Source organism: Pristis pectinata, chromosome 28 (assembly GCF_009764475.1).
Source record: "Pristis pectinata isolate sPriPec2 chromosome 28, sPriPec2.1.pri, whole genome shotgun sequence".
In the NCBI taxonomy this organism is placed as follows: domain Eukaryota; kingdom Metazoa; phylum Chordata; class Chondrichthyes; order Rhinopristiformes; family Pristidae; genus Pristis; species Pristis pectinata.
The window spans coordinates 7,393,882-7,421,233 of NC_067432.1; the positions used below are offsets into that span (position 1 = coordinate 7,393,882).

Consider the following 27,352-nt stretch of genomic DNA (forward strand, 5'->3'; position numbering starts at 1 on the left):
ACAACACATTAGGAGTGGCAGTAGGCCATGTAATCTCTCCACCATTCAATGCTATCTGCTGATTTGCTCTTGGTCTCAACTCCACTCTCCCCATAATCTACGATTCCTCTTAAATCAAAAGTCTGTCATCTTGAACTTGAAGGTATTCCAAAGCTCTCTGTGGTAGAAAGATGCGTCACTTTCAGGAGAAGGAGTTTCCCCTCATCTCCATCTAAAAATGCAACCCCTTCTTCTGAAGCTGTTCTCCCTGCTTCTCGAATCCCCCACCAGAGGGGCATCTCCGCAACCAAGTAAACACTCGACACACTGAATCCAGATGTAGCTGGTGGCATGCTTGGGGCATAAAGCCTAGGATGGAGCTATCACACCTTGTGCTGTACACGAGCTCTTTGTGGGACCTCAATGAACAGGGTTTTAGTTTTACAGTGTTCAATTGCAGGCATTTCTGAGTTAACCGGATATCGAGTTTAGATAACAGGCAAAAAAACAGAGAGGTTGTTTTAGATAGTAGGCAGTAGTGGGAAGATCGACCTGACGATTGATATACTGTGCGACACTGCAGGCTGAGAACACTAGTGAAGGGCAGAAATAGGGCTGGTGGTCTCTGGCTGGTCCCATGCGTGGTTTTGGTTTGTTAAACTGCAGTGGGAACAGTGGTTGCCGAACCCAAACACAATGGCCGACTCAGCTGAGAAGATTGGACCCCCCCCCACCCCCAACCCAGTTGGTCTGGATTTCAGTTCCTTGGTGGGATGAACATAGAACAGTACAGCACAGGAACAGGCCCTTCGGCCCATGACATCTGTGCCGACCGTGATGCCAAACTAATCCCACCTGTTTGCACATGGTCCATATCCCTCCATGTTCACGTGCCTGTCTAAATGCCTCGATCATTAGGAGAAGCAATGGATTTTGAATGCTCTCCAGTGGCCCATGGACAAGGAAAGGAAACATTTACGGCCGTTTCCCCAGCCCCAAGCCACATCTAACCTCAACTCGTACAACCGAAGACTAGGGTGGATAAAGGCAAGCCGGAGTTGGATTGAAGACGTGGGCCAGATCAAAGTGGCCATTACCAGTCAGGCTACTGATCTCAGGCGAGGAGAGAAACAAACCCAAGAGGGGCAATTGCTCGGTACCTGTGAGCTGAGGGAGTCCGAGTGCAAAAGGTCATCGTGTCTTTGGTGGCTGAGCTGCTCCCCCCTCCTCTTCAGTTGCTCCCTCTCCTTCTCCAGCTGCCTCTGGGCGGCCCTCAGCCTCTCCAGGTCCTGCTGATACTCCTCCTTCTTCAGCCGCAGCTCCTCGCGCTGCCGCTCCACCTCGTCTCGCTGCCTCGCCGTCTCGCCGTCCTGCAGGGACAGCCGGGCCTCCCGCTCGCTGAGCTCCTTCTCCCGGCTCTCCCACTCCTTTTCCCGCTTCCGCTTCTCCTCCAGGTGCTGGGCTTGCTGCCGCTTCAGGTTGGCCAGCTCCTGCCGGTGCTTCTCCAGGCTTCGCTGCTTCTCCTGCTCCAGCAGGGTGTTGGGACGGGAGTGTGACCGCAGCAGGCGCTCGTGCAGGGCCTGCTTCTGGTCCTCGATGAACGAGTCCTGTTGCACTACAACCGCCTGCCAGGAGGGAGGGACAGTAATTAATTGCCAGGATCAGGTTTATTATCACTGACATACGTCGTGAAATTTGTTGTTCTGTGGCAGCAGTACAGTGCAAGACATAAAAGTTACTATAAGTTAAGAAAGTTGCCTCACAGGTGGATAGGGTAGTTAAGAAAGCTTATGGGGTGTTCGCTTTCATAAGTCGAGGGATCGAGTTTAAGAGCCGCGAGGTAATGATGCAGCTCTACAAAACTCTGGTTAGACCACACTTAGAGTACTGTGTCCAGTTCTGGTCGCCTCATTATAGGAAGGATGTGGAAGAGTTGGAAAGGGTGCAGAGGAGATTTACCAGGATGCTGTCTGGTTTAGAGAGTATGCACTATGAGGAGACTAAGGGAGCTAGGGCTTTACTCTTCGGAGAGGAGGAGGATGAGAGGAGACATGATAGAGGTGTACAAAATATTAAGAGGAATAGATAGAGTGGACAGCCAGCGCCTCTTTCCCAGGGCACCAATGCTCAATACAAGAGGGAATGGCTTTAAAGTAATGGGTGGGAAGTTCAAGGGAGATATCAGAGGAAGGTTTTTTACCCAGAGAGTGGTTGGGGCATGGAATGCGCTGCCTGGGGCGGTGGTGGAGGCAGGTACATTGGTCAAATTCAAGAGAGTACGAGATAAGCACATGGAGGAATTTAAAATAGAGGGATATGTGGGAGGATGAGGTTAGATAGTCTTAGGTGAGGTTTAAAGGTCGGCACAACATCGTGGGCCAAAGGGCCTGTATTGTGCTGTACTGTTCTATGTTCTAAAATAGTGCAAAAGAGGAATAACGAGGTAGTGTTCATGGAAATCTGATGGCGGAGGGGAAGAAGCTGTTCCTGAAACATTGAGTGTAGGTCTTCAGGCTCCTGTACCTCCTCCCCGATGGTAGTAACGTGAGGAGGGCATGTCCCGGGTGGTGAGGGTCCTTAATGACGGGCACACAGGCAGTTTTGGAAGTGCCACAGGCAGTTTTGGATATGGGTCGAGACGTGAGACAGAATCAACGTGACAAAAATACCGTACACCATTTCTGGCAAATTTTGCACCAAATGCTGTCAGCCTGGAGCAACAAACAATCTGCTGGAGGAACACGGAGGATCGAGCAGCATCTGTGGGGGGAGCCAGTTTGCTCGACCCTCTGAGTTCCTCCAGCTGATTGTTTGTTTCTGCAGTCTCATGTCCCCGCTGTCTATTTGGGGTTGAACTTGATTCCCCAACACTGCACTGTGGTGCAGCTAATAGAGCCACTGCCACGCGGCGGCAGAGACCCGGGTTCAATCCTGATCTCCAGTGCTGTCCGTGTGGAGTTTGCACGTTCTCCCTGTGGCTGCGTGGGTTTCCTCTGGGTGCTCCGGTTTCCTCCCATATCCCAAGGATGTGCAGGTTGGTAGGTTAACTGGCCACTGTCAGATAGAATCTGGGAGGAGTTGATGAGAATGTGGGGAGAATAAGAACTGGGATTGATACAGCTTTAGGCAAAATGGGCTGCTGTTGATCAGCAAAGATTTGGTGGGCAGTGGAGACACAAGAGACTGCAGACTGTTACTGTGCTATGACTCTATGACAATGCTGTATAATTGGTTTTACTTCATGTATTCCTTAGTTGCATTCTACGTTGTGACCTGCTGCATGGGTAATATTCTGCATGCTGTTGTTTAGTTCCCCATTGTACTACCTCGATGTTCTTTTGCATGGCATGAACTGTCTGGATGGCATGCAGACAAAAGCTTTTCACTGTGTCTTGGTACACGTGTCAAAAATTATAAACCTATTACCTAGATAAAGTTTGTATTAAGTGCGGAAGATTAAGGAGTGACCTAATTAAGGTGCTTAATAATTTACGCATTTGTCACAAAGAGAGAGGGAATTCTTTCCTCTGCGGAGAATCCAGATCAAGGGGTCCTAACAAAATTAAAACCAGCCACTGCAGTGACGTCTTCGGGAAATGGCCCTCCGCAGAGAGGAACCTGGAACGGTCCCTCTTTCAAAGCTGCTGAGGCTGCGAATCAATTGGAAGTTTGAAATTCCAGAATGGCAATTGGGAGAAATTACAAGGAAAGCCATGTGGTAAATAGATATAGATGAGTTGCCAAGTACTGCAGGGCAGAACAGGCGTGAGAGGATAAATGGCTTCTTTCTGTTACCGAAAGACTACAGTCATACGGCACAGAAACAGGCCCTTCGGCCCAACGCGTCCATGCCGACTGTGTTGCCCAGCGAGCTAGTCCCATCTGCCTGCGTTTGGCCCAGAGCCCTCTCAACCTCTCCTATCCATGTACTTATCTAGATGGCTTTTAAATGCTGCTAATGTGCCCGCCTCAACCACTATTTCTGGCAGCTCATTCCAAGTACACACCACCCTTTGTGTGAAGAAGCTGTCCCTGATGTCCCTTTTAAATCTCTTACCTACGCCCTCTTGTTTTTAGTACCTCTTCCCTGGAAAAAGACTATGTGCTTTTACCCTCTCTATGCCCCTCATGATCTTATCTACCTCCATCAGGTCACACCTCAATCTCCCACGTTCCAGGGAATCAAGTCCTAGTCTATGCAACCTCTCCTTGTAACCTCTCCAGGCAACATGCTGGTAAATCTTTTCTGCGCTCTTTCTAGTTTAATAACATCTTTCCAAAACAGGGTGACCAAAACTGTACACAGAATACTAATACAGAAAATTAAATTTTTAATAATACTACTAACCCATCTCCTCTGATCATCTGCGCTCTCCAAATAAAAGGAAAAGAACATCTCAATGAATGACAGAATGCATCTGCCGAGAGAGACGCTTGACTGAGAAGGCCAAGGGGTTGGGGAACGAGTACTGGGTGGTCAAAGGTTCAACTCCTGAAAGTAGGGTAATGGGAATGATGGGCAGACCTGGAGAAGGGGAGAGTTGGGTGAGAGGAAGACTCTGCCGGGGAAAACTTCTAAATCCAACCTGAAGGCAGTTGGAGACGAATGTTGTCAGTGGTTTGGTGTGGGAGGGGTGGGGAGCGAGGTCGCGAAAGGGAGAGAAAGGTAGGTGGGGTCTGGTAAGAAACGAGAAGGAGTGGGAAATATCCAAGCTGGGAAGTCTCTTCCCAAAGATTTATAGAATTTTACATCTAAAACCCAGCTATTGAATCATTATTTACCTCAAATTTAATGCAGGAAATCAGGCTATTCAACCCATTGGCTTTGTACTGGTATTTATATATTGTACCAGCTTCTACTCACCCTATTTAATCAAGAAAGTCTTGCATCTATACATTGAAAACAGCCTATTTTTACCCAACAGCTGGAGGCTGTGGACTGCAGGGTCTCGAAGGCAGCTACGTGCAAAACTTCCCACGCTCCCACCAGCGAGATGCCTCTCCCAATGTGATGCTTAAATTCAGCATCAGGGTGTTTTTACCCCAGTCTGCAGGTTGGGCCCTCTGGTGGAGGACCGAGGTTATTGCTCCTGATCATTGGTGACTTAAGGGTGGTCACTGAAGTTTGGAGAAATCTGGCACCAAGGGCCACCTCAGTTCACACGGAAAGGTTGTCCAAAATGATGCAAGCGACTTGAGCATAAAAATTGCAGGGTTGATGGATAGTTGTACCAAACAGTGTTGGTCCAGTTGAAATGAAGACTCCCTCTGCTTTCTCAAATGGTGGGAAAAGATCCAACCACAGTACTCTGAAGAGCAAACCCAGTCAATATTAATCTCTGGATCAACATTAGCAAAATGGATAATAACACTGCATTTTTTTTTGCTGTCTCTATTTTGGCTGTCACATTACAACAGGGACCGTGGTTCAAAAATGATTTCATTGATGTAAAGCGCAATGGGACAGAGAGATTGGGAGAGAGGGTGCACAAAAAAAAGCTTCCCCTCACCCACCCACAGCCCCAAGAGAGACTACTGTATCTTGCTGGGGAAAGATGGGAGAATTCTGCTCTGGGTGAATCAGTGTTTGCATTTTGGACTTCCAAACGCAGAAGACCATGAAGTGTTCCGACGTCATGTGGAACCCCTCCCCTTGTGGTTGATCAGATTGGCAGTTCCAATAATCGTCACTGATGGGGAAAGCATTATGGACTCACCTGTAACCCAAGCAGCAACTGCTGTAGATTAAGAACCTTCTGAAGCACTTGCTGAAAGACAAAACAATGTGTGTAAAATGAGATTTGCAATAAACTCTGAGAGAATCAAACATCACTGAGAACAAATGTCATTGAATACACCGTGCAACATAACTGCCCTTCCCATTACACATATACACATGGCAAGCAATTCTTGCTTTATGTTCACATCTTGGTTTCTAAAAGCAAACCAGTAATAAACACTCAATATTTGCCTCCTTTGAGAACTAAACTGCTTTTTATTTTAGCATCAGATTAACAACCATTCAGCAAATTATAACCCTCATCCAAACAAAACAAACCGGTCCTACCCTTTCAGATAATTAAAAATTCTTAAGAGCAACTTAAAAATGTTTTACAGATGCACCACAGAAAGCATCCCATCCAGATACTTCACAGTTTGGTATAGCAACTGCTCTGCTCAAAACCGCAAGAAATTGCAGAGAGTTGTGAACGCAGCCCAGTCCGTCACGCAGCCCAGTCCGTCACGCAGACCAGCCTCCCCTCCAGTGGCTGCATCTATACTTCCTGAAGCCTTTGGAAAGCAGCCGACATATTCAAGGACCCCTCCCAGCCTGATCATTCTTTCTTCCCCCAACCACCCCCCACAGAAGATACAAAAGTTTGAGAGCATATACCACCAGGCTGAGACAGCTTCTATCTCACTGATACCAGACTCTTGAATGGACCTCTCACATGCTGAAAGATGAACTCTTGAAATCCCAGTCTACCTTGCTGTGGCCCTTGCACTTTATTTGTCTACCTGCACTGCACTTTATCTGTAACACTATATTCTACATTCAGTTTTCACTTTACTGCCTTGATGTACTTAATTATGGAATGATCTGTCTGGATGGCATGCAAACAAAGCTTTTCACTGTATCTTGATATATGTGACAATACCAAAGAAAAATGTCCTTGAATCACTTCTTTCATGCATGCTTGTTCACCCATAGATCACGTGCTGGTGACCCATCACGGAAACCTCCCGATTTGTCTGGCTCCTGGGGGAAAAAAAAGTTTTCCCGGAGACTGGCTACAAGATTATACTGCATCCTGGCTGGGAATGCAAGAATGTGGTAAACAAACATTCCAGTGCAAAGCAGTCATTGGTAGGGCTACCACAACCAAACTGGCCTGCCATGTGAGATTCTAGCATCGTGTGAATGGCCTTCACCCCAGTCAGCTCCATTGTAGGGACTGACCACTTCTGGGGAACTACAGGCGGACAGTCAGAACCACAGAACCAAACACACACCCCAGCACAAAAGACTTTTCAGTCACAGGAATGGTGAGTTATTACTTGGCTTTCTGCTCAGGGAATTATAGCCCTATTACTTAGCACAAACAACACACGGCTACACATTTTGATCACGGTAATTTTCAGCGAACCCGAAGGTCACTGACTGCTGGCCATAGATAGTCTAAGCGTCAGTTTTCAATGCTCTTCATCGCATACTCATCAATACATCAGTCTTACCTCATTCTTCCTGATTGGCAGCAGCAAATTGGCCGTCAGCCCCTTTAAAGGAAAGGCAAAATACTGATTTGAGACTTGGTACCAGTTTTGGAAAACTTCACAATAAAAGTGAGTTGGACTCTGCTAAAAACTGCACATCCAAACTCAATGATAGAGTGTTAGGGTATCCCTCAATGCAGTGCACTAAACCAGGGAATCCCTCAGATCAAGGAGAGAGGGTATGCTCAGGAAACTCTGAGGAATTTCTAACTAAAATAATAACTCAGTCATGTTTATTTCAACAGCAGTCTGATTCCCAAAACAGAGAGAACACGGAATTCAGGAGCAGGGGGCACCTTTGGCTCTTCAAGCCTGCTCCACTATTCAAGATCACAGCTTCTCTCTCCACTAACCCGACCTACACCCCCTGCATATCTCGGCTTTTACACTCCTTTGTTTGCATTTCCTCTCCCCCTAACTACCCTCCTTAATCAATCAACCAGCTTATCCCCGCAGCAACCCTGAGCTCACCCTGTCAGAGGTACTTCCTTTGTCCTATCTATTCCTCCACCCTCCCCTCCCCCACCACCATCCTCTTCAACTTAAAATTAACTTGTTTTTCCTTCCTCGACTCTGACAAAGGGTCTTTGATGTGGAACGTTGACTGTTTCCATCTTCACAGATGCCTGACCTGCTGAATGTTTCTAGCTTTTTGTGTTTTATTTATTACTTGGATGTGAAACTTATGCAACAGAATTGTGCTCACATTTGCACCAGGTCCTATCTGAATGTTAAAGCCCAGCCATTTGGAAAGGTCTCTTGGCGTTAACTTCCCACCCCGTTCCTTCCCCTATCACCCTCAGCCCCCAACTCTGTTCCAATGAAGCTCAATGGAGACTCGACGAACAGCACCTTATCTTTTCTTTGGGCACTTTGTGCAACCTTCTGGACTCGATAAGTAAAATTACGACAACCTGGCATCTGCTTGTTCTGAAATCCTGATAGTCTGTCACCTGGTTCACTCGTTAGACTGAAACACAAGGTGGGGGCCCAGAATGCAAGTTAGGTGTGCGGCCAAAGCAACGTCCACATCAGTGGATTCTAACAATTCACAACCCTGGGAAGAAATTTCTCATCTTGGTCCTAAATGATCGATTCCTTATCCGGACATTCTGCCAACAGGTTCTACACTCGCCAGCCAAGAAGCCAACATCTCAGCATCAACCTTGTCAACTGCTCTCGGAGTTTTCAGGGTTGGGGACCAGAACACCAGGGGGCAGGAACATGGGCTGGTCTGCAGAGGAACCAGGGTCTAGAGTGCAAGCTGGGTATGCGGACAGAGCCAGGATTCCGAGTGTGGTCGGGGCTGGGTCCCAGATTGTGGGCTGGGAATGCAACTGGAGCGGGGATTGGGCTCCAGAACGTCAGGGATCTGAAACCTGGGCAGCTTGACAGCTGGATCCAGGGTCGAGACTGTTGTATATTTCCAGCTCCCTTTAAACTCACTGGAAAATTTATTATACCACAGTGTAATATGTAAAAAATTAAATAAAAGTTTAAATAGGAATAACATCCAAAAGTCAGGAAAATCTGCTCGTCCACCACCACTGAAGACCCCCGGGTGCCAAACTATCGGAGTTTTACTGAAATTTCAGATTATGACCACTGCTCCCAGTTTCATCTCCAGCAGCTTCTAGGATTAACTGTGTTGTTGGCATTTACATTTCCTTTAGATCTATCTTGTTGTGCTGCAGGTCACTGTCTCAAAATAAAGTGGTGAATCTTTGGAATTCTTTACCCAAGAGCGCTGTGGAGGCTCACTCGCTCAGTACATGCAAGACAGAAACTGATAAACTTTTGGATATTAAAAGGAATGAAGAGCTGCGGAGTTAATGCAGGAAGGTAGCAATGAGTAAAGTAACAGCCACGGTATTATTGAATGGTAGAGCCATATCAGAACGAGAATAACCTATTTCTTACGTCTTGTTCCATTACTATCCGTTTTAAACTGACACCCAATCACAGATCTATCCTTTACTTCCCCCTTCACATCCTGTTCCCTGCCCCTTGAGCCTAACACCTGTCAAACAGCAGCTTCCCGTCCTGCTGAAAGATCGCTGACGTGAAATTTTAACTGGCTCCCACTCCAAACAAGCACCTTGACTAACTGACTACTTCCAGCATCTACATAATGCTGTTCTAATTCTTAACCAGAACATCAAAAATGCTGGCAGCTTGAAGCATGCACAGCTGAACAGAGATGAAGAGTTTACACTCATCTTCCATACTCCTGAGAACTGCAGTCTAGTTTTTCAATGCCATCCTATTCTTGGGAGCAGCCACACCAAAATCCTTACAGGAAAATAACTTGCTAAAGGTCTAGACCCTTGCAGCCTCTCTCTGAACGGAAACAGTCGCACTTCCACAAGGAGAATTTTTAACCTGTCATCTGGCTTTGGCAGTAACATTGGATCAGAACAAAGCAGATGAACAGATGTAAACAATTACAGAAGGATGAGAAACAGAACCAACTCTAGGGTCCCTAGTCCGCTCCGTCATTCCATCAGATTGCAGTTGAACTTCTACGTTCATTCCATTTTCCTGTCCTAATGACCAAACCGCTCGAAACCTCAATAGTGAGCAGTCTGCATTCTAATACACTCAGTGGTGTAGAATTCCAAACATTTACAGCCCTGGGCAGAAATTTCTCATCTTGATCCCAAATGATCGGTCCCTTATCCTGCCATCAGGGTCTACACTCACCAGCTAAGGAACCAACATCGCAGTGTCCACTTTAGCAAGAGCTCATGGAGTCACAGAGCAATACAGCACAAAAACCGGCCCTTCACCCCAAATCATCAATGCCGACCAAGGTGCCCACTTAGGCTAGTCCCATTTGCCTGCGTTTAGCCCCTATCCCTCTAAACCTTTCCTATCCAAATGTCTTTTAAATGTTGTTACTGTACCTGCCTCAAACACCTCCTCTGGCAGCTCGTTCCATATACACACCATCTTCTGCAAGAAGAAGTTGCCCCTCAGGCCCCTTTTAAATCTTTGCCCTCTCACCTTAAACGTCTAGGTTTTTATTCCCTTTCCTTGGGGAAAAGATTGTGCGCATTCACCGCATCTCTGCCCCTCATGATTTTATACACCTTTTAAGGTCATCCCTCGGTCTCCTCTGCTCCGAGGAATAAAATCCTAGCCTAGGAGCTTTCTGATTCTTAAGGAGATCATCGTGTTAGTGAACACCAGAGGATTTTGGCCTCTTCCAATTGATTTCCCTCACAGATATTATCCAAGGAATCAATCCATCTTACACTGAACATTTATGTAATAAACGTATCAACGGACAAGTTAAGATATTAAACACTTTAAATAAATGTAGCTAGGATAATGTTTTGGAATTTGCAAGTTTCTTTTGTCACATCCAGAGGGACAAATTATAGCTGCAGACCTCATCTCTGAACACCAGAGGGCACACTAGGCCAAAAGTTAAAATGGCTCTGGGGGAGGGAGGGGGAGAGCAAGATCCCATGAACAGGGGGGTTGCTAACTCTCCAGGAATACCTCGAGCCTCCAGGATTTGCAGATTAGTCTCCAGGATGCAGTTACAAACAACCCAGATGTACTTTTCTTTGAACATTTTTATCTATTGGTTCTAAACATACAGAATTTTTTCTCTTTATCCATGGGCATTGGATATTGCTGACAAGGCCAACATTTACCGCCCTCTCTTATTGTCCAAGGATTAACAGGCTACTCCATGAACACTTAGGAGTTGGCCAACTTTCTGTAGACTTTCTCTCCCATACCATTACTCCGCAATTTCATTGTGGTGGTTTCAGAGTCACCATTACTAGTGCCATTCATTTTAAAACTTCTATACTTATTTAATTCACTGACTTTAAATTTCCAAGCTGCAGTGGTGGGATTCCAACTCATTTTCCTGATTAATGTGCAGGTCTTTTTTCCCTTCAATTTATTAATTTTTTTTAACATGATCTGTGCATCACTGGAAAGGTTGGCATTTATTCCTCAGCCATTTAGAGAGTGTCGATGAGTTCTGCAGTCACAAATAAGCTGGACTGGGTAAAGGCAAATTTCCGATCTATGAAGGATGTTTGTGAACCAGACAGGTTTGTCCAGCTTGTTTATAATTCCAAACTATTGAATTATTATTTGAATTCTGATCTCCAAATCCTCTTGGTTTGGTAGTTTAAATATTGCACTACCAGCTATTCGGGTCTCTGGATTACTAGCCAAGTAAAATAACAACAGAAAATACTGTACATCTCAGCGGCATCTGTGGAGAGAGGAACAGAGTTCTGGGTTGAAAATCCTGCATCAGAAATTGGGAAAGAAAACAAGTTACATTAAACTCCAGTAATCCGGCACCCTGGACAGTGGCAGGCCAGCAGATTTTCTGGACTACTGGATGTGATTAATACCCTAAGACATAGTCTGAACTCCCACCTTTACTGCACACTCAGTCTTGGCTCTGGCTGCACACCTCATTTACACTCACGTTCTGGACTAACGAGTGAATCAGACGCCGAGCCTTCGGGATTTCTGAACAATCAAATGTCGGATTATCATTTTAAGTTTGAAAACAACAAATTTCACAACATATGTCAGTGATAATAAACCTGATTCTGATTAGGTGTGGGGGATGGATGATAGATAGACAAGGGGAATAACCGTGATAAACGAGAAGTGTACCACTGCACCTCTGGTGGCAGGGACCGGCTACCTGAGGGATGGGCAGCTGGACGCAGCTGGTTCTACCTGGGTTGCCATCACTACAGTCAGTCAGAATTTTGGATTGATCACCAGAAGAAATCATTAACACACGGCCGATGTGCAAAAAAGAGGCTTTCACTTGAGACAAGGAAGAGTTTATGCAACGACACAGATGACTCACCTTCTTCAAAACACTGTCCGACTCTGTTCTGCGGAGGTCTTGCCCATCTTCCACTTCATCTCTCTCACCACCTGTAAGAGTTTGCAGATTAACTCTTCAGATCACTTATTTACCGAAATATTCGCACAGTTAGACATGTCAAGATGCTTTACAGAGAAATGTACAGTCAGAGGCAATAGCACCAGAACCAGCTCGTCTTAGCTGTGCCTCACTGGGTAACACCCACATCTCTGAGGAAGAAGGTCATGGGTTCAAGAGCCACCAAACACTGGAACACAGAAATGTAACACTGAGGGAGTGTTGCACTTTTGTAACTATTTGTCTTTTGGGTAAAATGTTAAATCAAGCCTGATCTTTTTATTCCAGGGGATGCAAAAGATCTTAAGGAAGAGCTATCTCCAAGTGATTGGCATAAGAGAAAACAAGTCTCCACTACCTTCCCTCAGATGGCACCAACAGTACCTGTAACCTTTAGTCTCTCAACTTAAAACATGTTTGATGCCCAACTTTTTCTAATTCAGATGAAGGGCCATTGGCCTGAAATCACTGATTGTTTCTTTCTCCACAGATGCTTTCCAGAATTTCCTGTTTTTCTTTTAATTATCCCAACTGTCTTGGCCAATATTTATTTCTCAATCACTGGTAATGGTGGGATCTTGCTGTGCACAGATTGATTATACTTCTCACGACATCGATATTTGATGGTTGTGTTGGGACGTGGTGGGAAAACATTATATGTGCAAGTTTTCTTTCAACTGGGATTACACTCCAGGTGAGATTTTCCTTCCTTCTACAGTTTACCCCTTGGCAAATCCTATTGCTGTTCCCTCACGGTTACATGGAACATAACAGCACAGTACAGGCCCTTCGGCCCACGATGTTGTGCCGGCATTTTATCCTGCTCTAAAATCTATCTAACCCTTCCCTCCCACATAGCCCTCCATTTCTCTATCACTCATGTGGATATCTAAGAGTCTCTTAAATGTCCCTAATCATTCTGCCCCCACCACCTCTGCCGGCAGTGCGTTCCACACACCCACCACTCTGTGTCAAAAAAAATTACCTCTGACATCCCCCTTATACCTTCCTCCACTCACCTTAAAATTATGTCCCCTCTTGTTAGCCATTTTCACCTTGGGGAAAACGTCTCTGCCTGTCCATGCGATCTATGCCTCTTATCATCTTGTACCACTCTATCAAGTCACCTCTCATCCTCCTTCTCTCCAAAGAGAAAAGCCCGAGCTCGTTCAACCTATCCTCATAAGACATGCTCTCCAATCCAGGCAGCATTCTGGTAAATCTCCTCTGCACCCTCTCTAAAGCTTCCACATCCTTCCTATAATGAGGCGACCAGAACTGAACACAATACTCCAAGTGTGGTCTAACCAGAGTTCTATAGAGCTGCAACATCAACTCGCGGCTCTTGAACTCAATACCCCGACTAATGAAGGCCAACACTCCATACGCCTTCTTAACAACCCTATCGGCCTGCACGGCAACCTTGAGGGATCTAGGACGTGGACCCCAAGATCCCTCTGTTAGACAATGCGAGAATCATTTCCCAAACCTCGGTTGATGCTGACGTACCTTTCACCGTGCTCATCTGATGGCTGTCAAAGCCTCCGAATGTCTCTGCCCTCCTGGGTAGGGAGATGTGGCCCATGGCCCCTTCTTGCTCTGGGATACCGGCTGCTGGCTGCCCCAGGGCTCCTCCAAAGTTCAGAGACAAGAGGTTCTGCAGGCTCTCCACTGAGTAAAGGAAGAGTTCAGTTACTACACAGACGGAAATGACGCTAAGAAAAACAAAAGAACAATCCAGTGCTGTCAACATACTTATCCACTGGACTTTACAAACCAAAGCACTGACATTTGTTATAACTTGTTTCAATTGAGTAATGTAACATAATCAATACCCTCAAATTGTTCCCACTCCCACCATTAACATCCATAAGATATAGGAGGAGAATTAGGCCATTCGGCCCATCAAGTCTGCTGTCATTCAATCATGGCCGATTTTTTCAACCTCACTCTCCCGCCTTCTCCCCAAAACCCTTAACCCCCTTACCAATCAAGAACCTATCAATGTCTGCCTTAAATACAACCAATGACTTGGCCTCCCCAGCCCTCTGTGGCAACGAGTTCCACAGATTCACCAACCTCTGGCTGAAGAAATTTCTCCTCATCTCACTTTTAAAGGGACATCCCTTTATTCTGAGGCTGTGCCCTCAGATCCTAGACTGTCCCACTGATGGAAACATCCTCTCCACGTCCACTCTATTCGGGCCTTTCAGTATCTGGTAGGTTTCAACATCAAGCCTTTCGTTCCTGGGATCATTCTTGTGAACCTCCTCTGGACCCTCTCCAGGGCCAGCACATGTTTCCTTTGATACGGGGCCCAACATTGCTCACGACTAATGACAGAACTATCCCTGCTATCTCACCCCAGCTGGAGGTGGATCGAGGAGCTGGAAAAGAGACGTTTTCTGTAGAAACTTTCACAACCTCAGGATGTCCCCAAGGGTTGACAGCCTGTAACATACTTTAGATGTACATCCACTGTTGTAATGCAGGAAATGCAGCAGCCAGTTTTATGTTCAAAGTCCCACAAACAGCAATAAAACGACGAAATAATTTGTTTCAATGATGTCAGCAGAGGGATAAGTTTTAGCCAGAACACCCACTCTTCATTGAGTCATTGAGACCTTTGACATCCAACCGAAAGGATAGATAGTCCCTTAATGCCTGTTCCAACAGTGCAGTGCACTGGACTATCAGCCCGGGTATAAATTCAGGTCCGCTAAGGCGCAACCTGAATGCACAACCTGCTGAACTGGGGCAGGAATCTGTCCCTTTTCTCTCTCCTCCTGATCTACCCAGTTCCTCCAACACTCACCCCAGCCCCCCCCATCACCCTGCTTCTTTCCCCTCCTTTCCCACCCCCTCCATCTGCCCGTCACCCACACACTCCTCCCACTGGGTCCCCTCCCCCCAATGTTCCCCTCTGCCCTCCCCACCTCCCTCCCTTTATTCCAGGCTCCACCTTCCCCTCCGATCGGATTCCATCATCTTCAGCCCTTTTGTCACCTCACCTACCACGTTCCAGCCTCTGGTGCTATTCCCACTCTCCCTCCCTCACCTGGATCCACCCATCACCTGCCAGCTCTTGCTCCACCCCTTTATACTGGCCGTCTCCCCTTGTTCTTTCAGTCCAGATGAAGGGTCACGACCCGGAATGTTGACGGTCCATTTCCCTCCATAGATGATGCCTGACCCATTGGCTTCCTCCAGCATCTTGTGTGTTGCATCAGATGTGAGCCAGATTGGGTTCCTTCCCCAAAGGACATTTGCGAACCATCTGAGTTTATATTAGGAAACTGATGGATTCCAACTACAATAACTTCACAGTCACTTTTACTCTGGATTCACATAAACTGCTGCTGTATTGGGATCTGAACTCACATCACTGCCTCTGGACTACTAGTCCAGTTATATAACCACTAATCTGTGGTATGCCCTTCCGATGAGTGAGAAGGGCTTCAATTGTTCTCCACCACTGTTTTTATTGTCTGATTTAGCTGTGCTCAGTGGGGACATTAAGAACCTCAATCACTTTACATGCACTTCAGTGAACACAAAGAATTTGCAATGAGCACAGAGAAGACCATCGATTTTGCAGATGTGAATGAATAAAACGTTCTGTTTGCTGTCCTTGCTTGCCTGCATTGTCTCAGCGCAGCTCCATGCTCATAGATCGTGCATCCAGATTTGATTTGTTTTCACAGAAATAAACCCCCCGTCTTCGGTATTCCCAGGACACAGCCAGCAGTTTGTGTACACAAGAGTGACTGTGCTTTTTGGCCAGATAACATTATCAACAGGCAGCAAGACAGAAGCAGAGAGATGACAATCTCCTATCTCCCGAGACAGGCTGCCCTATGTCTGAAAATACGAGGGAGTCAGCTTCTGTTTCCCTGCTTCCTCTATTGAAAGCACGGGTTTTTGTTCAATTCAGTCTTTTAATGACAAAAGCAGTATTTGCTAGAAGGAGAGATTAAGCAAACTAGGTCTATACAGAGTTTAAAAGAATGAGAAGTGATCTCATTGTAACATACAGAATTCTTCCAGGGTCAATGCAGAGATGACGTTTGATCTGAACAGCCCTAAATAAGGGGTCATCTATACCACTTTGAGATGGTATGAAGCATCTTCACCCAGAGGGTGGTGAATCTTTGGAATTCTCTACCCAAGAGGGTCTGGAGGTTATCGGTGAGTGTACTCAAGACAGAGATCGAAAGGTTTTTAGATATTAAGGGAATCAAGGGATATGGGGTTGGTGCCGAGTTAAAACCTTATTCAACTGCAGAGCAGAAACAAGGAGTTGAGTGGCTTAACGCTGCCTTCAGGGAAAGTGGCAGTAAGCTGGGTTCATAAACCAATACAGTCTATATACTGAAGGGGCTCCTGCAGAACGGGAGCCCCACATTTCAACCCAGTATCAATGAAGGGGAGATCCGATTAGTGGACTGTCCTATAGCTACTTCCCAAACACCTGCACTTTCCACCGGTGGCTACCATAGGGCAATCAAGAGGAGAAATGCTGACTGCCCCAGCCTCTGCCACAGCTTAAACAACCCAACAAGCTCAGACTGAATCTTTTCAGACTATAACTTTGGGACGTGGGAAGAAACCAGAGCACCAGGAGGAAACCCACAGGGCGAACATGCAAACTCCGGACAGAGAGCACTGGAGGTCAGGACTGGAGCTGTGAGGCAGCAGCACTACTGGCTGCATCAGTTGCTGGTTCAGCATTAACTTTTGAGGGTCAAACCCCTTCAGAATGCTTTGGGAGCTTGTACGGTGTTAAAGATGGCAAATAAATGCAGGTGGACAATTGTTGCTGGGACCTTTGAGACCAGAATATTTCATCTTTGAACCCAGTATTGTAATTATTAATAATAATTAACCCAATAACGTAACAATAATTGTCTTATGACGATAGGTTGAGTGAGCTAGGGCTTTTCTCTTTGGAGAGAAGGACTTGCTAGAGTTGTAAAAGATGATAAGCCAGTCAGAATAAGAATGTCAATGAGAGAATGAGAGGTGACTTGCTGGAGGTGTACAAGATGATAAGAGGCATAGATCAAGTGGACAGTCAGAGACTTTTTCCCAGGGTGAAAATGGCGAACACGAGGGGACATAATTTTAAGGTGATTGGAGGAAGGTATAAGAGGGATGTCAAGGGTTAAGTTTTTTTTACACAGAGTGGTGGGTGCGTGGAACGCACTGCCTGCAGAGGTTGTGGGGGCAGATACATTAGGGATATTTAAGAGATTCTTAGATAGACACATGAATGATAGAAAAATAGGGGGCTGTGTGGGAGCGAAGGGTTAGATAGATCTTAGAGCAGGATAAAATGTCGGCACAACATTGTGGGCTGAAGGGTCTGTACTGTGCTGTAGTGTTCTATGTTCTATAACGCCTGTTGCTCATTAATGGAATAAGCCAGAGTAGGGAATCCCTTGAGTTCACACTGCAAAGAATGCTATCATTTGTAATTGCCATGCAACATGGTATATTATCTAACCCTTGTTCAGGTCCTCTACCAGAGCTGTCTTGGATACAGGTTCCTCTCCTGTGAAACCTGAATACTCCCACACAAGAGAAATGTCGAGGGCACAGTCATCAGATGGACTGTACTGATGGAAAGGGTGAATCACCACTCGCTGCTCAAGGGCAATAAGTGCTAGTCTAGATGTGCCCACATCCCAAGTATAAAACAAAAATTCCATTGCAGAGGAAACTTTCAGTTGAATGTTTGGCTGGAACGAGAGGGTCCACCCACAGGATACACATCCCCATTTAAAGTAATAATGTGAAAATGTCGGTTGGTTTGACACCACTCTGATGTTGATCAATAAACATAACAACTTGGCATTAGTTGGATGTGCAAATACCATGGGAATTCAAGAATTTTCTCATGGCACTGAGGGTTTCTGACTGGCTTATTAACTTACTGAGACGATTTTATGTTCATCTGGCACTCCACTATTTCTACGTCATGGACTGACAACTCTGCTTATGAACTGGCTGGTGGTGGTTCATGGCATGGCAACGTTTAGAGAAGAAGACAACTGCTCTGCTTAGGCCTGGATGCAAACCTTCCATCTTCCCGAATTAGTAAACCCATCACCCATTTTACATGAGCAACAAACAAGATGCTGGAGGAACTCAGCGGGTCAGACAGCATCTGTGGAGGGAGATGGACAGTCGACATTTTGGGTCAAGACCCTTCACCTGGACTGAGACCCATTTTATACATACTTTAACGTCTTCCATATTCTATCCTTTCACAAACCTGCCCTTGGATCCTCCGCTGCACCACATTTTATCTCCAACATTTTCCCGTGCTGACAAACATTAACTTCAGGAATTCCTTTGAAAACTTTCCGTTAAGTTTCATTGAAACTCACTACCAGAAAGAGTGGTGGAAGCAAAACCTCTCGTCACGTCTTAAGTAGGTGCTGATATGTCATAACCTATAAAGCTGTGGATGAAGAGGATGTTGGGATTAGGGTGGTTAGTTCCTGCATGGATTCAGTGGGAAGAAGTCTCTTTCTGTGTTTTTACACTGGTAATCTGCTTCACAAACACACAAGTGGTCAGGTTAAACGACAGTGACCCCATGCACTGACCTTCCTTCATTGCATCCTTGAGCAGCGACTCTCCTTTGGGGGCATCCTCCGAATTAGCTCGGAAGAAAGACCTTGTAATCAGATTCTGAGATGCCTCCTCGTGACCACTCGCTTCCACCATTTCCTTGTAGAGCCTCAGTTTCTCTTCCAACAGCAAGAGGATTTGTTGGTCTCTTTCCTGCAGCTTCTCTGTGTTGTGAAGGACATAAAATAAAGTTCAGTTGATCACATCTGTGTTAACTGATGGAAGAAAGGGTGCAGATCACATGGACCAAGTACTGGCTGAACATTGACCCTACAAAACTTACCTCTGAGGAGGGAAAAGCGGAACAAAAAATATTTTCACCACTGACCTTTCATGGGTTAAAGTAACCATTCCTGCAAAGTATGAGGGAGAATCTTTGCCAGCTTCTGGCTGGTTATTAGATGAATTTGTTCATTGTGTAGGACTAAACAAGCGTTGATGGTTAACTAACAATAATCTGAATCATTGTATTTAAGATCAGGCAGAATTTCAATGAGATAATTCTTGATTCTTTTAAATGACCTTGCTAAGAAAAAATAAGCAAGTTCTCAGCAAGCAATTATCACTTTAAATCAAGATCAAACTCCCTGTAACTGCTATTGTTATGCACTTGTAACAATTCAACTTGGGCTGATAGTGGACAATGATGTTACTGAAATGTCCAGACTCCGAAGGGCTGGACAGGCAGTTCATGGAGTTATACAGCACAGAAACGGGCCCATCGAGCAAACTTGCCCATGCCAACCAAGATGCCTATCTCTGCTAATCCCATTTGCTTGCATTTGGCCCATATCCCCCTCAACCTTTCCCATCCACGTACCTGTCCAAATATCTTTTTAACGTAATTGCACCTGCCTCCACCACCTCCTCTGGAAGCTCGTTCCGTTTACCCACCACCCTGTTTGAAAATCTTTCCCCTCTCGCTTTAACCTATGCCCTCTAGTTTTAGACTCTCCTACCTTGAGAAAAGGATTGTGACTACCTGCCCTATCAATGCCCCTCATAATTCTATAAGGTCACCTCTCAGCCTTCTTCACTCCAGGGAAAACAGTCCCAGCCTTGCCAGTCTCACTTGACAACTCAAGCCCTCGAATCCAGACAACATTCATGAGAATCTTTTCTACACTCTCTCTAGCTTAATCACATCCTTCCCATAGCGTGGCGACCAGAACTGCACACAGTAGTCCAAGTGCGGTCTAACAAACGGTTTGTAAAGCATGACACCCCAACTTCTATACTCTTGCTGCACTTCACTTCCAGTGCCACGCACAAAAAACCTGTCCCCTATGCCAATGAAGGCATGTATGAACGGACCTAATTGAACTGAAATCACAGCACGTGGTTCCCAGTGGTTTTGTTTTTATTTAGGATGTGGACATCATTGGCAAACATAGTCCATCGCTAATTCTCCCCTAGCTGAGGAGGCAGTTAGGAATCAACCACGTTGTTATTCCTGGAGTCACATACAAGGACAGACCAGGCATGTGTGGTGGACTTCCTTCACTGATACAAGAATCCAGAAATTTCACGACCATTATTATGGAGTCCAGCTTTCTTGCCTATATTTTAAATTCCAAATTTGTTTTAATATTTGAATTTAAATTCTCTACCTTTCGTGGTGGGAATTGAACCCAAAGATCCACTTACTAGGCCACTCAACGATGCAAATTACTGAACTTACTGCACAGTTCGTTCTGTTGAAGGGTCATTGACCTGAGATATTACCTGTTTCTCTCTTCACAGATGCTGCCTGACCTGCTGAGTGCTTCCAGAACCCCCTGTTTTTGTTTCAGATTTCCAGCATCTGCAGGTTCTGCTTTTGAATTCCTGCACAACATAACCTCCGTTAGATCTAAGGTTTATGTCACTTGACTTCTCCCTGAAAACTGAACCAGTCCTTTGACCCTCAAGTAAACTTCCATCTACATACCCTCACCATCTGCTGTTGAAACCCTCAGTCGTGCCTTTATTACCTCTAGATTTGACTATTTCAATGTAGTTCTGGCCAATCCCTTATATTTTACCCCTGCAAACTGGAAGTCAGCCAGAATTCACTCCAAAACCCATTCTTGCCAACCTGTTTTGGGTTTGTGTTAAGCAATGCCTTGATTTTTTTTTAGTTATTTTCTTTCTTTTTCCTCCAATTCATCCTTGACCTCACCACTCCCAAACCGCTGAATTATCTGGGTTCCTCCAATCATCCGAATACAATAGTCCACTACTGGCGGCCAAGCCTGTATCTACCCGAGCCCAAAGTTTTGGATTTCCCTCCCTAAACTGCTTCATCTCCCTTTCTTCCTGCAAGGCTCCTTGAAACCTACCTCAATAACCAAGCATTTGTCATCTGCTCAAACATCTCAAGTTGCGTGAAGTCAAGAGCACCTCTCTGAAGCTTCAAGGCATTTTGTTCTGTCTACACCAATCAGGTTCTTGAACTGACATGCACAACCCTAATCCTACCTCAGCAACGGAATACTACAGACCACCTCTTGCACTACCTTGGACTTGTCTCCAATTGTGTTTATGTTTTGCAGTAATGTCTTGTTTTGCAATCTTTTTTCTCTTCACCTTCTTGTGTAATTTATGTACAACTTATGTTCTGTATGTTGTTGTCTGAATCTACATGCCTGTGACGCTGCTACAAGCACGTTTTTCATCGTACCTGCATCTCACTGTACTTGTGCATCGGACAAAAAAATTCGACTTATTAAGGGTGGTATGCAAAATGGAAGCAAATTTTATTGAACTGGGATTAGGGAGGGGAAAGGAAAGACAACCGAATTGTTGTTCTCAAAAGCCAACTTTTTCAGAGAGTGAATAATGGGGAAGAACAACAGCAAGGAATATCCCAGCAAATTTCAATGCCTTGGACTCATGTGAATTCCTCATTGACTGGCGATAAATTCAAGAAACTGCACACTAAGTCAGGGTAGTTAAGGTTTCTGAATAAAACAAAAGTCCAAACATGGATAGAACAGCAAATGATTTGTGGTAGCAAAGTAAGTCCGTTCTTGTAAAAATCGCAGACATCACGTTGATTGCGCAGGTACACCTGAAGGGGACAGGACACAGACAAATCAAGTTCAAACGTATTTGACGAGGGGTGATCTAAGAGAGGTCTTTAAAAAAGACGTGGAGATGCTCCTTTGACTTGTGAAGACGAAAAGTGAGTCCATAAATACAAGAGAGTCACCCATACATCCAGCAGGAAATCCATTCCCCAGTTAGGATAATTTCTTCTGGAAGGGGATCTCAGAACTTGGGGTTACGGTCTCAGGATAAGCTAAGGTTTCAGAATAACTTTTTCTCAGGGGGTTGACCATCTACCCTAGAGATCTGTGTCGGCAGCCATTGAATGGATTTGAGGCTGGGGTAGACAATGGGAGAGTCAAAGGTTCATGAGAATGAAACAGTTAGATCAGGCTTGTGGGAGCCACGTAGGCTACTCTTGCACACATCTCTCAGACTCTTGGAGGGAATAGTTGCTTGCAGTGCTCCAAGAACAAAGAGATCATCATTCTGTGCTCCTTGCCTGTGATGACAACTATTGAGGATGGCTTTGGCTCAGATCCCTGGTCAGACTTCAGTAAATCTCAGGGTGTACATTGCTGCTATAAAAATGAAGTGGTGGCAAGAAAAGTTCACCTAATAACTGAATGCATCAGTTGCTCATAAACTTTGAGTTAGGATGACCCCTAACACCAATTCTAAATGACAGAATATAAAATAATCTCTGTCTCTGAGGGCCGATTTTGCTTGACAACCACTGCTGTGTTAGGCTGTTTTCTCAGTTTAAAGGTGTGAAATAAATACAAAGCATTTTTATTGTCCCTCTCAATAAGGCAATCTGCTGTCAAAGTTCACAGGCCAGTCACGGAGAGGGATTAGAATCGTAGGATTGTACAGCAGAGAAATGGACCCTTTTGGCCTACCTATCCATGCTGACACTCATGCCTATCGACACTAATCCCATTTTCCTGCATTAGGCCTGTATCCCTCTCTGCCTTTCATTTCCAGTACCTATCCCAATGCCTTTTAAACATTGTAATTGTATCTGCCTCTCCCAGTTCATCCCAGGTAACCATCACCGTCTGCATGAGAAGCTTACCCCTCATATCTCCTTTAAATTTGTCCCCTCTTCCCTTAAACCCATGCCCTCTTGTTCTAGACTCCCCTGCCCTGGGAAAAAAGACTTCAGCATAACCTTTATCTTGGAACCTTCCCCTGTGCAAATCATGAAAAAATACTGGAAATAAAAATAGAACCTTCTTCCCTTTCAATGGGAGAGGGGGCAAACTTTATCTCAATAAACAACTGATAACTCACGTAGGAAGCAGAGGTTTTCAGTAATCATGAAATGAGGTATCTCAACAACTTCTAAAAGAAAAAAAAACAACAAGAATCTTTTTTTTTAAAACTGAAGCCTACTCTCTGCACAATTGTCAATTATAGTTTCTCAAGATATCCAAACATTAACAGGTTTTGCATTGCTTTTCAAACACACCAACTCAAGCCAAGATCCCACTCCTTGGAGTCTGAAACCTGTGTTTATACTTTTCTGTCTTCCAAGACTCATAAACTGACAGCTTTACCTTTCAGCTCTTTGGCTCTGCTCTCCAACTGCCGTCGGTCTTCCTCTGACTCGCTTGGGATTCCTTCATCTTCGTCCTGTGCCCTACAGGAAGAGGCAGAATAGAGGATTCAGGTGTTAGAGATGACCACAGCCCTGTTAGATTTTATTCAGGGGAGATGGAGGAAGAAAACCAAGAAAGGGCTTGGAGAAGAAGTGAAGATTAAATGGGCCCACATCATTTTATACAACACAAAATGTTGGAGGAACTCAGCGGGTCAAGCAGCATTTATGGAGGGAAATGGACAGTCAATGTTTCTGGTCGAGACCTTTCATCTGGACTGTCTCCATGTCATTTTATGATGAATGAAATGAACACATTGATCAAATTGAATAGGGAAGCACTGGAGAACAATCCCAATATAGAAACAACACACCCTTGGTACTGTCCTTTCATCTCTGACAGGAAATCTTGAAAGGTTGGGCACCATTCAAAATTCCTTCCTGATACAAGATAAATCACTGGCAAGGACCATTAGAAACAAAAGGTGCCGGGCAGCATCCTGCTTGGTGACGTGCGTTATCTTGGCAGTTGTCCCATTGACACTGGATGTGTGCTCCTGGGAAGCAGCCTCACCCACTGTGCATTCACTGAGAAACTGTCAGCATGTTCTCTTACCCATATGAGATGGAGAACCAATGGCAGCTATCCCAGTCTCAGCAGACAAAGCTGAAGGAAACTGAAATCCAGGAACTACACAAATGTATAATTTATTTGCCTCATCAATTCTGGAAACGCTGGCAGAGAAATAAATGCAGGTGTTAATGGACGTCATTCTTCAAAGCAATGACCAACAAGAGGACAATAACAGGCATAGCCAACTATTGTCCGTGGATGAAATTTCAGCTCCGTGGGTATAATTCCAAGAACTCAACCTTTTTTGTGGATGAGGGTATTCTTACAAAATTAAAGAACTCTTTCCCAGCACCAGGAGATGTCACTTGGACTAAATTTCCCTTTGAAAAGCTGCTCAGATTTTTAAAGGAGGAGGAAAGATATTGATCTGGAGTGAAAGCAGGGAGGCAGCTGTTTACTTAAATCTCTGATGGGTCCATCTCAGACACCTCGCCTGAAGCACTTACATGGTGTCTGCGGTCTGCTGAATGATCTGTATCCAGTTAGTCCTCTCTTCTTTGGAGCTCGCTCGCACCTCGTACATCTCTGGCTCCTGGGCTGCGGCACTGATGAGAAACAACCCCTTTTCCTCATGAGCTACCTCACGTACAATGAGCTTTTGCAGTGGTATCACAGTCGACTTCTGGTCCTAGAGCACGAAAGAGGAAATGACGCACATCAATGGGTGCAGCAACAGAAATTGAGAGAGAGGGCAGCACAGTGGGGCAGCTGATAGTGACGCTGCCACACAGCTCCAGTGACCGGGTTCAATCCTGACTTCCGATGCTGTCTCTGTGGAATTTGCACGTTCTCCACATCCCAAATCATGCTGGTTGGTAGGTTAATTGTCCACTGTAAATTGCTCCCAGAGTATAGGTGAGTGGTAGAATCTGGATGGCGGAGAGTTGATGGGAATGTAGAGAGAGAGTAAAACCTGATCGGTGGGGGGGGGGGGGTGACGGGGGAGGGAGGAAGGAAGAGACGGAAGGAGGGAGGAGCATTCTGACTAGTTGCATCACAGCCTGGTAGGGAGGCTGCAATGCAGAGGATCGCAAGAAGCCGCAGAGGTTTGCGGACTCAGCCAGCTCCATCATGGGCACAACCCTCCCTGCCGAGGACATCTTCAAGAGGTGGTGCCTCTAGAAGGTGGCATCCGTCATTAAGGACCCTCACCATCCAGGACATGCCCTCCTCTTGTTACTACCCGGAAGACCTACACTCAATGATTCAGGAACAGCTTCTTCCCCTCCGCCATCGGATTTCTAAACAGTCCATGAACCCATGAACACGACCATGTTATTCCTTTTTACGTGCACTATTTACTTTTGTAATTTACAGTAATTTTATGTGTTTGCACTGCACTGCTGCTGCAAGACAACAAATTTCAAGTCATACAAGTCTGTGATTATAAATCTGATTCTAAGAATTCTGAGAAGGAGGTAGGAGAGAGAAGGGGGGAGGGGAGGGGTCAGAAGGGTGAGCAGGGGTTGGAAGGGAGAGAGGGATGGGAAGGGATGGAAGGGGAGGGGAGTTTGGAAGTGGGGGGGAGAGGAGTTTGGAAGTGGGGGAAGGGTGGGGACTTTCTGGTGACCATCTTGTGGTTGATTACTTATTGGGGAAGGTTGGCAGAGTAAAGGTAATGGGAGGTGGAGGGTGGGGTGAGGTGGGAGGTGGAAGGTGGAGGGAAAGGGGGAGGTGGGAATGGGGAGGGTGGGGAGAGGTGGGAAGGGGGAGGGTGGGGAGAGGTGAGAAGGGGGAGGGTGGGGAGAGGTGAGAAGGGGGAGGGTGGGAGGTGGGAGGGGAGGGTGGGGAGAGGTGGGAGGTGGAAGGTGGAGGGAAAGGGGAGATGGGAAGGGGAGGGGGAGGGTGGGGAGAGGTGGGAGGTGGAAGGTGGAGGGAAGGGGAAGGTGGGAAGGGGAGGGGAGGGTGGGGAGGTGGAGGTGAAGGTGGAGGGAAAGGGGGGGTGGGAGGTGGGAAGGGGGGGAGGGTGGGGAGAGGTGGGAGGTGGAAGGTGGGGAGGGAAGGTGGGGGAGGTGGGAGGTGGAAGGTGGAGGGGAGGGGAAGGTGGGAAGGGGAGGGGTAAGGTGGGGAGAGGTGGGAGTGGAAGGTGGAGGGGGAGGAAGGTGGGAAGGGGGGGGAGGGTGGGGAGAGGTGGGAGGTGGAAGGTGGAGGGGAGGGGAAGGTGGGAAGGGGAGGGGAGGGGGAAGGGTGGGAGGGGAAGGGGGGGAGGTGGGGGAGGGGGAGGTGGGGAGAGGGGAGGGGGGGGGGGGGGGGGGGGGGGGGGGGGGGGGAAGGTGGGAGGTGGAGGGTGGAGGGAAGGGGGAGGTGGGAGGGGGGGGGGAAGGGGGGGGAGGGTGGGGAGAGGTGGGAGGTGGAAGGTGGAGGGGGGGGGGGTGGAAGGGGGAGGGGAGGGTGGGGAGAGGTGGGAGGTGGAAGGTGGAGGGAGGGGGGTGGGAAGGGGAGGGGGAGGGTGGGGAGAGGTGGGAGGTGGAAGGTGGAGGGAAAGGGGGAGGTGGGAAGGGGAAGGGGGAGGGTGGAGGAGGTGGGAGGTGGAAGGTGGAGGGGGGTGGGGGGGGGAGGGGAGGGTGGGGGTGGGAGGTGGAGGTGGAGGGAGGGGAGGTGGGGGGGGAGGTGGAGGGTGGGGGAGGTGGGAGGTGGAAGGTGGAGGGGGGGGAGTGGGAGGTGGGAGGGGGGAGAGGTGGAGGGTGGGAGGCTCTGTGATGACCAGGTCCTGTGAGCAGACAAGTCTGGTAGTCGGTTGCTGACAGGGAAGGTTGACAGGGTAATGGAAGTGGCAATAAATACCCTCTCCTGGGCTGATGGGACAGTATTAGCTGAGCTGGTGCGCCCAGTGTTGCCAGAATTCCTCACAGGATGCAGGTTAATTGGAGCCAATCGTCAGGTGCAAGAAAGTCAAACCGTCCTGTAGCAGTGTTGGTGCAGGAAGAGCTGTGGTGAGTGGTGTGCAGCCCTCTGATAAATAGCACCTTCTGCAGCACATCCTGTGCTGAGATCACAGAAGCTGCAACTTTCCCACGCACTTCTTAATGGAAAAAATGAGATCATCTTGGGGACTGCCTGAGCAAAGTGGATCATTTGGGCAACGGCACCGACACTTGGCTGGGAGGTCCCCATCACAGAACAATCACCTGGTTGTCCGTGTTACCTTATAGTGCAGACAATTGCAAACCGCCCACCGAAAGCTACAGGAAGTGCGGTCGCTATGGTAACGCATCAGCAGCAACTGCAGGAAATTGGGGTTTGCTTTGATAAA

The 27,352-nt window shown here is 46.6% G+C and overlaps 1 protein-coding gene across 1 annotated transcript in view; it reads right to left on the reverse strand.

The window, feature by feature from the left end:
- Nucleotides 1-27,352, reverse strand: part of LOC127583868 (A-kinase anchor protein 13-like) — a 407,302-nt gene that overhangs the window by 8,869 nt on the left and 371,081 nt on the right. Inside the window, 8 exon segments of the mRNA XM_052040262.1 lie at nt 1,140-1,604; nt 5,697-5,747; nt 7,216-7,257; nt 12,116-12,186; nt 13,703-13,864; nt 18,808-18,996; nt 23,425-23,507; nt 24,546-24,727. Of these exon segments, the coding sequence (XP_051896222.1) occupies nt 1,140-1,604; nt 5,697-5,747; nt 7,216-7,257; nt 12,116-12,186; nt 13,703-13,864; nt 18,808-18,996; nt 23,425-23,507; nt 24,546-24,727 (1,245 nt within the window).